This window comes from Austrofundulus limnaeus, unplaced genomic scaffold (assembly GCF_001266775.1).
Source record: "Austrofundulus limnaeus strain Quisiro unplaced genomic scaffold, Austrofundulus_limnaeus-1.0 Scaffold866, whole genome shotgun sequence".
Taxonomy (NCBI): Eukaryota; Metazoa; Chordata; class Actinopteri; order Cyprinodontiformes; family Rivulidae; genus Austrofundulus; species Austrofundulus limnaeus.
The window spans coordinates 152,240-166,139 of NW_013953268.1; the positions used below are offsets into that span (position 1 = coordinate 152,240).

A 13,900-nucleotide genomic window follows, 5' to 3' on the forward strand; every position below is an offset into this window, starting at 1 on the left:
GTTTCAATCATGTATTTTAACTCTTGGTTTCTGAAGGAGAAACGTGCTAAAATACAAAAATAAAAATAAAATGAAAACAAATATGCAAACTTTTGTAGCACATCCAAATGCGTTTGAAAACATTTAATCTGAATTAGTAAATGCATTAAAAACTTCTATTTATATCAGTTCAAATTTAGCTTTTGTACTGAGTTTAAAAATTGGTCACTATAAGTTTGAGTCAAGTGTGACTCAGATTTTGACTTTCTCTACATGTCTAACACTTTCCTAGTTCACATGTTGTTGCTTTACTGCCACCTTCTGATTAAAAGAAAATTACGCTGAAGCTGATCAATATTTTTTCTACTTTTTCTACTTCTTGCTAGTGCTTTTATTGGAAATGCATACAGGATCTTTTGGGGTTTGGGGAATAATGAAAAATGCACTTTCTTTGTGCTTCATATCATATTATAATGCCATTCTCTTGTTAAAAAAAAGTGTTGCTTTGTCTTATTCATCCATGAATGAGTTTGCACTTTTGGAGCTGCTAGTACAAAGCACCACTTATTTGTACCTAGCTCCTCCCTTGAGCTCAGTCTGTAGCTGAGCTCCCGCCCGCAGAGTACCCTTTTCCCGAACAATTGTTTATAAACGTGCTGAAGTGGGAGTGTTAGAAACGGTAGGAGGTTCTTGATGGAGGCTAATATCAAAGGCATTTAGATAGGCTGTGATGCAAGTTCTAATTTATGTTTGATATATACAGCATTTTTATAACAACTGAATGTAACATAGTTAATGACTGAGGTATAAATGTGCCTAGAAAGTACTTAATAGGCATTTAGAACTTCTCATAGAAAACCAGTGAAAACAACTCCACATCGAAAGATTCCAGTTGACATTAGATATCCCTGCTGTGAAGGTACTGCATTACACGTCTCCACTAAGTATAACCCTAAAGTCAGGTCAACAGAAGGTACTACAGATTTTATAGAAAACTCATTAACACAGCCTCATCAAAGCTCACGATTGAGCAGATTTTTTTGAAAAGGGGCCATAGGTAGCAATGCCTGACCACAATTACAAACTTTAAAACATTTTTCTCAATATTAAACAAATTCTATTCAAAAGTAATTATTTTATTTTAATATATTAAAGATGTACATTTTGTTCTATTAATAATTAAATTTTCTGTCTTTGTTTATTTTAGAATATTTATTTAGGCATATAAAAAAAGGACCTGCGCGTTTATAAAGAACTTCTCCGTCTTTCGAACCGTCTCAGTCGTCGGTGAGGCCGGCCGGGCGGATCCCACACTAGAGTAAAGGAGAAAAAAAGCAACACAACAACAAAAAAATAACAACTTGGCCTTTTCTTAAATTAAGCTAACAAGTTCCCCTGTGGATATATATCAGCAAGGTGGGTGAATAGGAAGTCAGGCTGTCGAGAAAACGAGGCTCCGGTCGGGTGGTGGTGGACAGCACGCTGTTGGTGTTGCTACCAGACAAGCTAAGTCAGTGCTAACGGTAGATCGGCCAGGGCCATTTTTTTAAACCAAAGCGCCGACGATATAGCTGTAGTTGACCCCTCTTTGGAGGGAAAGGCAGCGGTGTAATCAGGAGCTACATATTTACAGCTACTTATAATTTAAATAGCCTTTCCTTCATACGCTACACAGACGAGTTTAAGTTAGCCGGCTGCTACGGATATATTGTCTGCATCATCATCCTGCATGACACTTGTCGTGTTACGAAACTAGAAATACATGCATGTAAACATGGCTAGCATTGATATTAGTACATTTTCTATACGACTCTACTGGTTATTTCAAAGAATCTCACGAAAACCAACATTCATCTCTTTTAAGCAACGTTTCTTTTTGTGCTTACTTACATATCAACTGTAATAAACATACGTGGAAAAAAAGTTTAATATATTTCACAAATCTGTAATCGGTTTATCCAGTATTTAGTTATTTAGCAAGTTATGTCGTGATAAGACAGGATCATGAGATCCATCGCAAGTAGTTAAACCTGATTACCAGGCATTTGTTCCCACTTATAAGTGATATTTTTAGGTTGGTTGTTTGGGTTTCTGCAAAAAAAGAAACTGATAGCAAACATTATAGTTTAGACTTGTTTGGAATACATTGTGGTTAAATGCAATTTGACACCTAGCTTGATATAGGATTCTGACTCACTGGTTTTACAGCAGTGATGTCAAAGTAGAAGTGTTGTCTGCTCTGCTTCCTTATAAAAGGACACATTGAATTTCCACATGATGAAGACCAACAGTTTTATTAATCTAGGATAAGATCATATTGGATGAAACCAAAAGGCGAAATTCTGTAGCATCGTTTGCAGAACTCACTCAAAAGCATTCCTTTACAAACTGGCATTAGTTTGTCTGCATATAATGTGTAATTTGTCAAATCTATAACTTTTTAATAAGGTTTTTTTTTAATTAAATGAATATATTGTTATCACCCAAACTTGTATTTTTACTTATTCTTCTAGATGCCCTCAGCAATGAATGCAAATAGAACGGTGCAATCTGCCAGCCCAGACATGGGATCCGCTCCAGGGTTAGCAGGCAATTTTGCACTCGGTGGACAGTCAGACGTTATGAAGCAAGTGCTGTGTGTCATCGACAAGAAAGTCCGCAACATGGAGAAAAAAAAGGTTAAGGTCTTTGATATCTGCTGCACCTCTTTGGTGACTTTGAACAAATTGATAGTTGAGGTTCTCTGGACAAAGCAGAGCCCTGAAAAGATTTCTGATCTATCTAAATTGTTAAAATTTACAAGAGTTTTCTGCACTTTAATGTTTTAATACAGAGCAAATTGGATGATTATAAAGTCAGGAAGAATAAAGGGGAAGGTCTCAACCAGGACCAGCTGGTGAGTACACTAAAACTTTTTTTTTTTTGGTACAAATTATCTTGTGATTCTTACACATTCCATATACCGGTAATATCTGTAAGTAAGCTGACTTCATGTGTTGTTGTATTTTCTTTATTTTGTTTAGGAGGCCCTCTCGAAGTACCAGGAAGTCATGAACAACTTGGAATTTGCCCGAGAGTTGCAGAAGACTTTTATTACTTTGGGGCAAGATGTAAGGACAGAGCTATTCTTTGGAATTGTTCCCAGTTAAGTATTATGGCTCTGTTTATATTGGCTTTAATTTTATGTGCTATGTTTAGCTCCAGAAAGTGGTAAAGAAGTCTGTACGGCGGGAGCAGCTGCAGCGAGAGGAGGCAGAACAGAGAAAGCTCAAGAATGTTCTGGAGCTGCAGTTTGTTCTGGATCGCCTGGGTGACGACGCTGTACGACAGGACCTGAAGCAGGGGGTCAGCGGCTCACCGCTGCTGACCGATGCAGACCTCGCAGCTTTTGATGAGTTCTACAAGTTGGTGGGACCAGAGCGTGATCAGAACGTGAGGTTGGTTCACGTTTTTCATGTGTAAACCAGCAAAAGATGCAGAATACTGTATGCCTATTTTATCTTCAACAAAGCAATCCTGTCGACTCATTTTGACTTGTGCAGGATGACTGATCAATATGAAGAAGCATCTGTGCACCTCTGGGAGCTGCTGGAAGGGCGGGATAAGCCAGTGGTTGGAACAACATGTAAGTCTATTTAAAGATGTGCTGTTGTAGTATCTTTTTGTAAATTTGTTCAGATAAGTGGAGTTCATGTGGTGTTTTTCCCTTGACCGCTGTTGTTTGGGAAGTCTTTACTTTTCATTTGATTACATCAGAAGTAGCAGAACGTTTACATTTTTATTCCCTTACTCATATGTTCTCTCTGCCGGTCACCAAACAGACCGGTCCTGTCAGTTGTCACATGTAGCAGGTCCATTTAGATTCTACTATAATTTGGCTGCATACTGGTTGATGTTGCCAATTTAGGACAGAAAGAGGAGTTTAATCAATGCTTCATAGGTAACGTATTGATTAAACTAAAAGAATGTGGTATGACATTTAACTAAAGTAATGATTATAATAAAAATGTTCTTGAAAATGGAAATGTGTTCATGCATTTCAAACAATCTTTTCACATAAAAACTAGGGATGTCCCGATCCAGATTTTTTGGGCTCCCGATACAATCCGATTTTTTTAATGATTAGTCTTTCTGGTACCGATCTGATAGCTTTATTTCTTTATTTCTTTCCAAGTGACAAGGTTGGTAGTATTAAAGTGAGCCCTGCTGTTCCCACAAGAAACATCCAGTTTGCAGATTTTGCAAGCTGCAGTTTCAGCACCATTGTTTTCCATTGAAAAGTGTTCCCACACTGTGGACATGGTTGCATACTTGTGTGTGTCTTGACTTCTTAACGGCAGTTGTAAAGCATGATGATGCTGAAAAATGTCGCAAAAACTGGATCGGGCCTATCACATGACTAAATCCGATTCTACCAGATTTTTTTAAAAATGGCCATTATCTGCCACTGATACCGATACTGAGTATCTGATTGGGACATCCCTAATAAAAACATAGTGTATGTGTGGTAAACACATTAAAAAATATCCAGCATTGGGTTTTGCTCAAATTGTGTTTTAGTATCGGCTATCAGTTACTGCTGTGGGTAATGGTAAACCAAATATCAACTAAATATCTTTTTATTTTGAGAAAATAAGTAATTAGAGTAAAATAAGTCAAACTTTTGCAGCAATCTACAGTAGAAGTTTACTGTTATTCATTGTTTGCTTCAGTCACACTGTTACAGCAACAGCAGTTTTATGTAAAACAAATTGTCTTTTAAGATGACTGTTTGAATGGCCAGCTGGTGGTGCAAACAGTTGGCAGGACATTTCATCAGATGGCCAGTGACACAGTTGTCATCGAGCTTTTTGTCCTGTTGAGGATGGATGCAAGTAATCTGTCAAATAGTTCAGAATAATCCCAAAGCTACAAGACAAAAACAATTCTTTTTTGTTTTGCCACCAATATGTGGGTGTATATATACAGTTTTAATGTGTTGTGCAGCACTTGCTTTGTGCTTTGTTAATGTAGCTTGTGTCCATTGCTTAAATGTGAATAATCAGGGCTTGAAAATATCGGGGCACTGCATTCTCAGCTGTCTGGCCTCAAGCTTCACACTGCTGCATTCTGCTCAGGATCTGAGCTGTGGGCTTATCCTGACTCAGCAGCAGGGCAGACTGCCAGTGGTCCTGTTGCCTGTGCTTGCCCTGGTCAGATCTCTAAAGCAACGTTTGAATACTGGTGACCCGGTTCAGTGTTCTGACACCAGTTCAACCCTTTTGACTCAGAAATGAGATATAGTTTAGAGAATCAAGTTGATATTTTTATGAAGGGGATTCTTTGCCTGAACCAACAAAACACACACAAAAAAAACACAGACCTGCTTTGTTATTTTGTTTTACACTATGAATATTTGTCATACAGTTGTAGGGTAAAAAACTTCTTTATACGTAAGCATTGATAGTCAAGTCGAATATTTAAAAATCTTGACAAATATGTGTTATTGCTGTGACTTTGTTTCGTTTCAGAAACTGTATTATTAAAGTTTTGTGTATCGATTTAACTAAATGCATCTTCAGTTGTGAAGTTTCTTTTATCATTGTGGTATTGTCAAATCTTAAGTTAAAGCTCATGTCACCATGGTGTTTGGAGAGTGGAGCTTTGGTCAGCACAGCATCTGTGTTTTATAGTGGAGCTCTAACCTCTGATTTATTTTATTTTGTGTGCACCTTAGACCAAAAATACAATCACTCCAAACAGACTGTTAAGGGAAAAAAAAAAGCCAAACCCTGGCATCATACACATGCAGCTGCTGCATTAGTCCTTCTATTTGCACATTTCTCACCATGTTAAAAATGCTCAACCACTCATTTCATTGGCGTTTGTCTCATAACATTATGTTGTATTCCACACTTGATTTGCATTGAGTCAAAGCTCATAAAAAGGTGTGTTACTCGTTATGACCTCGTCAGTGTCACTGCTGATTGTATGACGTCATGGTTTGACCTTTCAGTAGAGTGCTGACCCTATTAATCCTTTGTTAGACAAGGCATTGAAAGAGACTTTGGACCAGGTTCTGCTGAGTGGGTACTTCGACCGGATTCCATCTCACCAAAATGGAGTGTGCGAAGAGGAAGAGGAGGAAGAGTCGGTCCCAGGAGCAGCAGTGGCAGCAGTAGCTGAATCGTCGGAGGCAGAAGAGCAGACGGTTGATCCAGGTTCTGATCTTTTACTGATGTGCACTGCATGAGACTTATTTCAAATGGTAATAAAATCACTCGTTAATGAAATCAGCACAACATTCTTTGAATATTTTTTTTGTCTTTACAGAAACAGAAGTAATTGAAGAATTCACAGAGTCCATTACAGTTGAAACAACAGAAGTAAGTCTTGCAGATACCTCAGGAGAGTTTAGTTGTCTTTGATTTAACCTTTTTCTAACTTGTATTTAATATTTTTTTCCTTTCAGTTTGTAAACAGACAGTTCATTCCAGACAGCTCTTACAGTGGCAGTGAAAAAGAGCAGGGTGATGAGTGGACCAGAGAAACTGAGGTTTGTTGGGGAGAAAGTTTATTTTTCATGTTGTGTGGAAATGATTCAGGGCAGTGTTTATAGAAAGTTGATTCAAATCACTAACGTGTGTTTCTGTTGCTTCAGTGTAGGATTGTTAAATCAACTCTACTGCATTATTTTAGATTCCTTATAAAACAGGTAATACAGGAAGTCTGTTTAAATCTTTCTATAATTTTTATCCTACTTTTTAAAAGGAGTTCATATGTTGTAACAGGCTATTTCAGATTAGCTAAGCCCTTAATTCTCACCAATTTTGAGCAAATCACTACATTTAAGGTGATGTCACTTGGTATATAGAATAAGCTGGATCCAGTAACATGCTTGTTATTGTTGTGACTGAGTCATGGGAGGTTATTTTCTGCATGCCAAAAGCACAAAGCAATGAACCTCAGTATGAATTTTATAAATAGACCTTTTTTAACAAGGGCTGATGATAGATGGTTAACTTCCATCCTGTGTGTTTTTTGCTACACTGAGTCATGAGTAGCATTTTACTGCAGCTTTGTTACTCTTGGTGTAAATGGAAATCAACAGGTCGAGTTGAATAACTGTGTGATTATCTCTCTCATACTTTCAGGCTGTAAGTGCCTTGCAGCAGCAGCAACAACAACAACCTGTACAGCCTGCAGCTCCCCCTGTGGCTCTGGAGACTCATCCTGTAACTTTAACGTCTCCTGTTCCACCTACTGACCCCATGGTCCGAAAACAAGTAGTGCAGGACCTAATGGCACAGATGAAGGGACCATACAACTTCATGCAGGTGAGCTGGGGAGTTTTAGAGAACCCTGCTTTTTGTATTTGATGTGCTGTGGTTCTAATAACCTCTGTTCCCAGGACTCCATGTTGGACTTTGATGGAACGCCCATTGATCCAGCCATTGTATCAGCGCAACCAATGAAACCTGCTCCGACCATAGATGTACCACGTTTGGTTTGTTCACCAGGTATGTTTGACAAGAAGACAGATAGGGAAATTCTGTTTTAGTTAAGTTTATATAGGGGTGCAACAGCATGTATTTGTGCTAAACTATCATGGCGTGAATGACTGTGACAGGTGCAGGAATCAGGAAGAGTATATCAGTCCTCGGTGACCTAGAAGCAGGCACATTTTTATTCAACTGCATCTCACTAGTTGTCACAGAAAAGAAGAAAATGAAGATATTATCTTAAGCCCCCTACACCAAAACAAAACATGTATGTCTGGTTAATGATAAAACTTAAAAACCTCTCTGTTCATTTAAAATCAGATTTTTGATCATTCCCAGCTGCAGGGGACAGCAGTAATTCATTCATGTATGGCAAGCCAAGTAGGTCAAAAATTGTGTGTTTTAAAATGACAAGCCATTTGTGTTTTTTATTCAATATTTCTGACCTCAAATCATAATTTCCCCACACTAACATTCATCTAGCTGAGAAGCTAAGAGTAGATGTATTAACTTTTTTTTTCATTTAGTGTTTTCAGTCAAATTATTAGTGACAAACACTCCTTGAGTTTTTTTGTTTGTTTTGTATTGTTAATCAAAGAAAGAGATGCTTCTGTTTGTCAAACAGGAAGTTGGATAAACTCCTATCTTTAGCAGGGCACAGTTTAAGAGTTCAGATTGTTTAAAAGCCAGTATAAAAGCACATTTTATTGTAAAATTTTTAGGAGGCAAATTCTATTTGCTGTACATGATTTTTAACCTTAGAACTTCCTCACCACCAAGATCAATTTGTGTGATTTTCTGCCTCTGGGAAGGTTGTTTAAAAAGGATCATTTCAGTGGGTATTTCTTTATTTTCACTGTTGTACTTGACCTGTGTCAAACCATGACTTAGTTTTACCATTAGACCCCCAGTTTAAAGTGCAAGTCTGACAGCTGAAAGCAGAAATTTGTTTGGTTAAAATGTTTTTGTTTTAGGTCACCCTGATCCCCGGCCGATCCAGTCCAACTCTGTTCCTGTTCAACCTGAGCCCACACAAGTAAGTATTTAGGTATAAACATGATAATAACGGTGGTGGGCATGGCATAAATTTATATCATGAATATGATTAAACTCTTTGGTTTCAGGTTCCCATTGTCTCCCCAACGCCACCTCAGATGTATCAGACCTCACACACACCAGATCCTCGACCCCCAACAGAGTCTATTGACCCCATCCAGGTAAATCAGCCTGTGCTCTGATCAAGGTTTTTTTTTTTTTTTTTTTTTTTTTTTTTTTGTCAGTTGTTTGTCAGTCATCGTATTTATTCCAGACTGGTGTTTCTCGTCTTGCCAGCTGTTTTGTGGCAACCAAAGACATGGGTCAGTTTTCTCTTTGAGGTAGATCACATGTTCTAAAACAAATCACAGTTTTAAAAACACTCAAATCTTTGCTTGTATTTGTTTGTGAGAACTTTGATACCACTTAAAATAATTCAGTAACAACAGAGCTCAAAGCTTCTCCATTATTTTTTTTTCCTTTTTACAAACCAAAACTGGCAAGTAGATATTCTCAAATGAAGCAACATGTTCCATTATTGCAGACTAAAGTTCATTAGTATTGGTTGAATGTGTAAAGGTTCTATCTTACTGGGCTGCAACTCTTGGTGACTAATTGGCACTAATGAAGATAGGTGAGCTACAAGTCTCACTGAATTCTAAGTTATGAGTTACACAGCTGTGTTTGACGGGGACAGTTTTTGAAACCCACGGCTCATTTTTGTGTCTACATTTTGCAAAACTGTATTCAAGGCTGTGCACACCCACATTGTACCCGACCCTCGACCCTCTTTGTACCCACTTTGGTTTAATCTTCATGGGAGATGAAGAAAGCAGCTTTGGACCAGTTTAAATATTATTTGTTTTTGGACATGTTTACTGTCAGAGGAAAGCTCCTTTGCTGTGTAGCACTTTTGAGATGGGTTGGAAACGCCTGTGATGACAGAGGAGATGAGAGAGAATTTTGTTGCACTAATTGTTTTGAACATGTTCAAAATCAAGCAACAACATTACAAACCTTTGCAACTTAGGCGAGAAAATTAGGAACCCTTATTGACGAGACTCCCCTCGCAGCAGCTGTTTGCCAACTAGCCACCAAAAGTCACAGCCTAGTGAGAAACGAGCTTAAAGGATCCTTCTGGTTTAGTAAATTTGCTGCGTAGCCACTGAACTGATTGGGATTACACAGGAGACGGTGCTACTAAATACTAAACAAAATATTCTCATAACAAGTAGCACTGGCTCTGGGTTGCACTTGACAGTTTTAGGTAAATCCTCAAAAATTCAACCAAGTAAAGACGTTAATGTGTAAGAAGAACTCCACCTCTGCATTAGCCAGTCTAATCACCGCAATCCTAAATGCAATGTGTGTTGTGTCTTCCCTCTACAACAGACCTCCATGTCATTGTCGTCAGATCAGCCTCCCCCCTCCACAGCCCTCCCTCCTGCCTCACAGACGCAGGTCTTCCAGCCTGTTTCCAAAGTTCCTCACAGCAGTGGCATCAATGTCAATGCAGCTCCATTCCAGTCAATGCAAACAGTAAGACTGCGATGATCCTTCCTGTTTCTGAAGCTAAACACTAAACAAGTCTCATGTTGCAAAACGATGCCTGTAATGAAAGCCTTTAAAATGATGATTTCTGATGATCTATGTGGCTGCATTGGTCTGCATGGCATCTTTTCATCAAGAGCTCAAACTGTCTGTGCTAAAAAGCTTGTCGGCATTTGCTTTTCAAGTTATGTGGATGCTTGTTTCATGCAGCATATGTTCTGTGTAATGTTTGTCATCTTTGTTCCCCTTTCTGAATTGTCACGTTCACTGTTAAGACATGTTTGTTGTTTTTGGTCATATGCAACAAAAAGAGGAACTCTCCTCCCTGTTTTCAGAAGGACTTCCTAAAGCTGTTCTTGTCCTTGAGTGTGACTAAAGCTTAGGTTTACTCTGAGACTTCTCTCCTGTAATTACAGCTGTTGCTTGTGTCATGTTTTCTTATCACTCTGCATTTTTATGAGTCTGTAGAGGAACAGCTTCATGCAGGGAATGGAGAGTCAAAAGCTTCATGGCCGTTGAGCAAATGAGCTTTCTTCTGGTTTTTGGCCTCACCACAATGTGACCTTTGTTCGTTTTTCAGGTGTTCAACCTTAATGCTCCAGTCCCGCCAGCTAATGAGACAGAGGTCTTAAACCAGGCCAGCCAATACCAGAACAGCTACAATCCGGCCTTCAGCAGCCAGTCGCAGCATCCTGTAGAGCAGCCAGAGATGCAGTCAGAACAGCTACAGTCTGGTGGGCAGATTTTCATATATTAAAAATACTACGTTATGTTTTACTGTGGCTTTTCACTCACATCTGTTTTGGGGTACTGATACCCATTTTTCTTCAGCAGTCAGTGCCTTCCATTCCCAAGAGCAGTCAGGAGGCCATCAGCAGCCGACTCAGCAGGGCCCAGGTTTTGGCAGGCAGGCTCAGTCCTTCTATAACAGCAGGGGCATATCTCGTGGAGGACCCCGAAACGCCAGGGGCATGATCAACGGCTACAGAGGCTCCTCCAATGGATTTAGAGGTAAGCTCACACCTGCAGCCAATGGGTACAAAGTAGGGTTGGGCATAATCGTATTGTGTGCAATTAATCGTCAGAAAAGCAATCGATTATTTTTTGGCACTTTACAATTAATACGATTAATGCCACCAGGCAGATTGACTGGATATTTCCCTGGTTGGTCTGCTCGCTGCTCCTCTCTGCTTCAAATATGACAAACGTTAAAAATAAAGTTCTGTAATTTATTTATCTATCAACACAATTTAAAATATGATGTATACCCTGAAATATGTAATTTTCACACAATTTGGGATTATTTTTTTACAAACAGAAAATCTTTCCCACTAAATTGGTCATGTGACCAGGACATAAGGGTGTCCAGGGACTCCAGGGGATTAATTGTCAAATTAATCATTATCGGCTAAATACCCAATTAATCGTGATTTTTTTTTTTGCCAATATTGCCCAAACCTAGTGCAAAGTGTTCTTTTCAATATTTCACTGAAGGCAGTGAGTTTTATTATTCTGGTTGTATTAAGTTGGGACATGATGTATTTTTGAAAAAGATGCAAACATTTGTCCAATGAACTTGTCAGAGTTTGGTTTGTCCAGTAAGTCAAATAATTCTGGTCCTAGGATCAGCATTCGGTGTGTAAACAATGATTGTACACACAACAAGAACATTTATCACTATATCCATTATTAATCAGCAGCTAAAGCATGCTAGCATAATTAGCATCACTGTCTTTCTTATTTAACATACTCAAAATGTGTTTATATAAAAATTTACAACATGAGTGGTTAATGGTTACTCTGATCTGTAATAAACAAACCTTTGTGTTTTTTTATTTTATTTTATAAAGTTTCATTGTAAACCAAGAGTGGGAATAAATTGGATATGAAAACCATGCCTACAATATAGCATATAAACATTTAATTTTTCCATTACAAATGCAATTACACTAAGTTAGCATCGTCATATTTTCATTGTTGTAAAAATTAGCTTAAAGCTTGCTGTGTTTTTGTGAAACTTACTCACAGTGGATGGGGGCAGTAAAACAACAACAAAAAAAAACTAAAAAGATTCTGACTAATTTCCTATTCATTCATTTTTATTGCTAATAACAAAACCAAATACATTTATTTTGGGTCTTAATTTATGTTCGATTTATTCTTCAGCCTTTATGCTAACAACAATGTGTCAAACAAATCTTGCAACTCTTGACGTTAGGATCAGGAGAATTTTTAGCTTCTTAAAATTAGAATCAGAATACTTTATTGATCCCAGAGGGAAATTACAGTTAAAGCTGCAACCTTTCAAGTCAAATAATTAGAGAATAAAAGATGAGCACTTTAGAATAAAAATAAAGTAGAAACTCTCTGGAGTAAAACAAAATAGTTACTTTTGGACATATAAACAATATAACGTAATATAAACAATAATATAAGCTATAAGAAGAGCTGTTGAATATTAGTAGAAACAAACATGGTTTAGAGATGGTCTGATGTTATGACAACAACTCTAACATCTGACAGCTTCTGCTGTGCACGACTGTGATGATGTGACTGGATGTTGTGTAGCTTTCATTCAGTCACATAAACCACTGACCCACCTGTCTCTGCACAGAGGCCTTTAGCTTGTTACTGGTGAATTTGTACCAGAAGGACCAACGTGTAGTTTCAGTCATTTTCAGATTTTGAGTAGTTGTGAAACTAAACGTTTTTTTATCTGTAAAGGAACTATTATAAGGTTAAGTGGGTTTATTTATTTAGCTTGTTCTAATTGTTGTTGTTGTTTATTTCAGGAGGTTATGATGGTTATCGTCCTGCTTTCGCCAGCACTCCTAACTCCGGATATGGACAGACTCAGTTCAACACACCTCGTGACTACTCTAATGGCAATTATCAGAGGGTATGACAGAAGCTTTAGTCTTTGTGTTGGCTTTGTTAAGACAAACTTTTTAAATAGTTTCTAAAATATCTCTTTCTACTTTGGTTCTGCTCAAGGACGGTTACCAACAGAACTATAAGCGGGGAGCCAGCCAGGGACCCAGAGGAGTATCAAGAGGCAGCACTCAAGCAATGAGATCCTGAAATGGCCTTTAATCATGACTGTGACTGAATAATTTGCACCACACTGAAAATTTAAAACCCATAAATGCATTTGCCCCAGCTCACTTTTGCTTTGTCTTTTTTTGTTTTCCATCAGTGTCTTCTTTTTTCTTTCTTTTTTATCTTCAATCCAAGTTATGCCTGCTTTGTTATTTGAAAATAAATCATTAAAAGGTTAAAACACAAGGTAAGCTGTAGATCCAGTCATTGGTTCACACAGGCCATGTGCTCCAATACTCCTGTAAACTTGAAAGATTTCATAGGTTATATATATATTTTTTTTATTAATAAAAATGCACATGCCACTGCTGGTTCAAACCATGGGAGTTTCCTACCCCTTCTTGGTTACTTTTTCTCGTTTTGGTTCAACAGAAAATATTTTTGTCCCACGAGCTCCCTTTCCCTTATTTGTAAATTGATGTTGCTTCAAAAGTTTCAATAAAGTTGTGTTGCATAATCATGTTTTTGTTTTTTTCATTTGTGGTTTAAATGTAGTTATTTGCGAGGTGAAAAGTCTAAGTGTGCTAAACCAAATATAGTTATATGTAGAAGGCTTGGCTTTTTTCACACAAATTTAGATTTAATTTCTCGTATAGGTGTAGATTTGTAAGATATTCTGTCGTTGAAATGAAATAGTTTGCCGCTGCTACACAGCCAGGCATTAAGATTAACTTTTGTTAATTTTCATGCCAAATGGTTAAAAAACACCAAATTTTAAGAAATTACATCCAACTTTGCATAACTTGTAACAGTTG

General features: G+C 37.8%; 1 protein-coding gene across 3 annotated transcripts; it reads left to right on the forward strand.

Annotated features, from left to right (window-relative positions):
- Positions 1-1,254: 1,254 nt before the first annotated feature.
- caprin1b (cell cycle associated protein 1b) lies at positions 1,255-13,605 on the forward strand. Of its 3 annotated transcripts, none has more exons than XM_014029200.1 (18): positions 1,255-1,395; positions 2,493-2,657; positions 2,813-2,875; positions 3,003-3,089; positions 3,178-3,416; positions 3,522-3,604; positions 6,006-6,179; positions 6,292-6,344; positions 6,431-6,514; positions 7,113-7,295; positions 7,370-7,478; positions 8,435-8,496; positions 8,585-8,677; positions 9,888-10,034; positions 10,627-10,780; positions 10,878-11,057; positions 12,839-12,945; positions 13,041-13,605. In XM_014029200.1, the coding sequence occupies exons 2-18, from the start codon at positions 2,493-2,495 to the stop codon at positions 13,125-13,127; spliced, it is 2,070 nt and encodes a 689-aa protein (XP_013884654.1). In that variant the 5' UTR covers positions 1,255-1,395; the 3' UTR covers positions 13,128-13,605. The 3 variants fall into 3 exon arrangements, with proteins under 3 accessions (XP_013884654.1, XP_013884656.1, XP_013884655.1); XM_014029201.1 differs by having other exon boundaries at positions 1,256-1,395; positions 10,881-11,057; XM_014029202.1 differs by lacking the exon at positions 9,888-10,034.
- The last annotated feature ends 295 nt before the right edge of the window (positions 13,606-13,900 follow it).

What these genes read in the sequence shown, in the direction of transcription:
- caprin1b (XM_014029200.1), top strand. Translation starts at nt 2,493, where the DNA reads ATGCCCTCAGCAATGAATGCAAATAGAACGGTGCAATCTGCCAGCCCA. An exon ending in ACGTTTGGTTTGTTCACCAG is followed by an intron (nt 7,479 to 8,434) that starts GTATGTTTGACA and finishes TTTTTGTTTTAG; the next exon opens with GTCACCCTGATCCCCGGCCG. An exon ending in AGTCTATTGACCCCATCCAG is followed by an intron (nt 8,678 to 9,887) that starts GTAAATCAGCCT and finishes CCTCTACAACAG; the next exon opens with ACCTCCATGTCATTGTCGTC.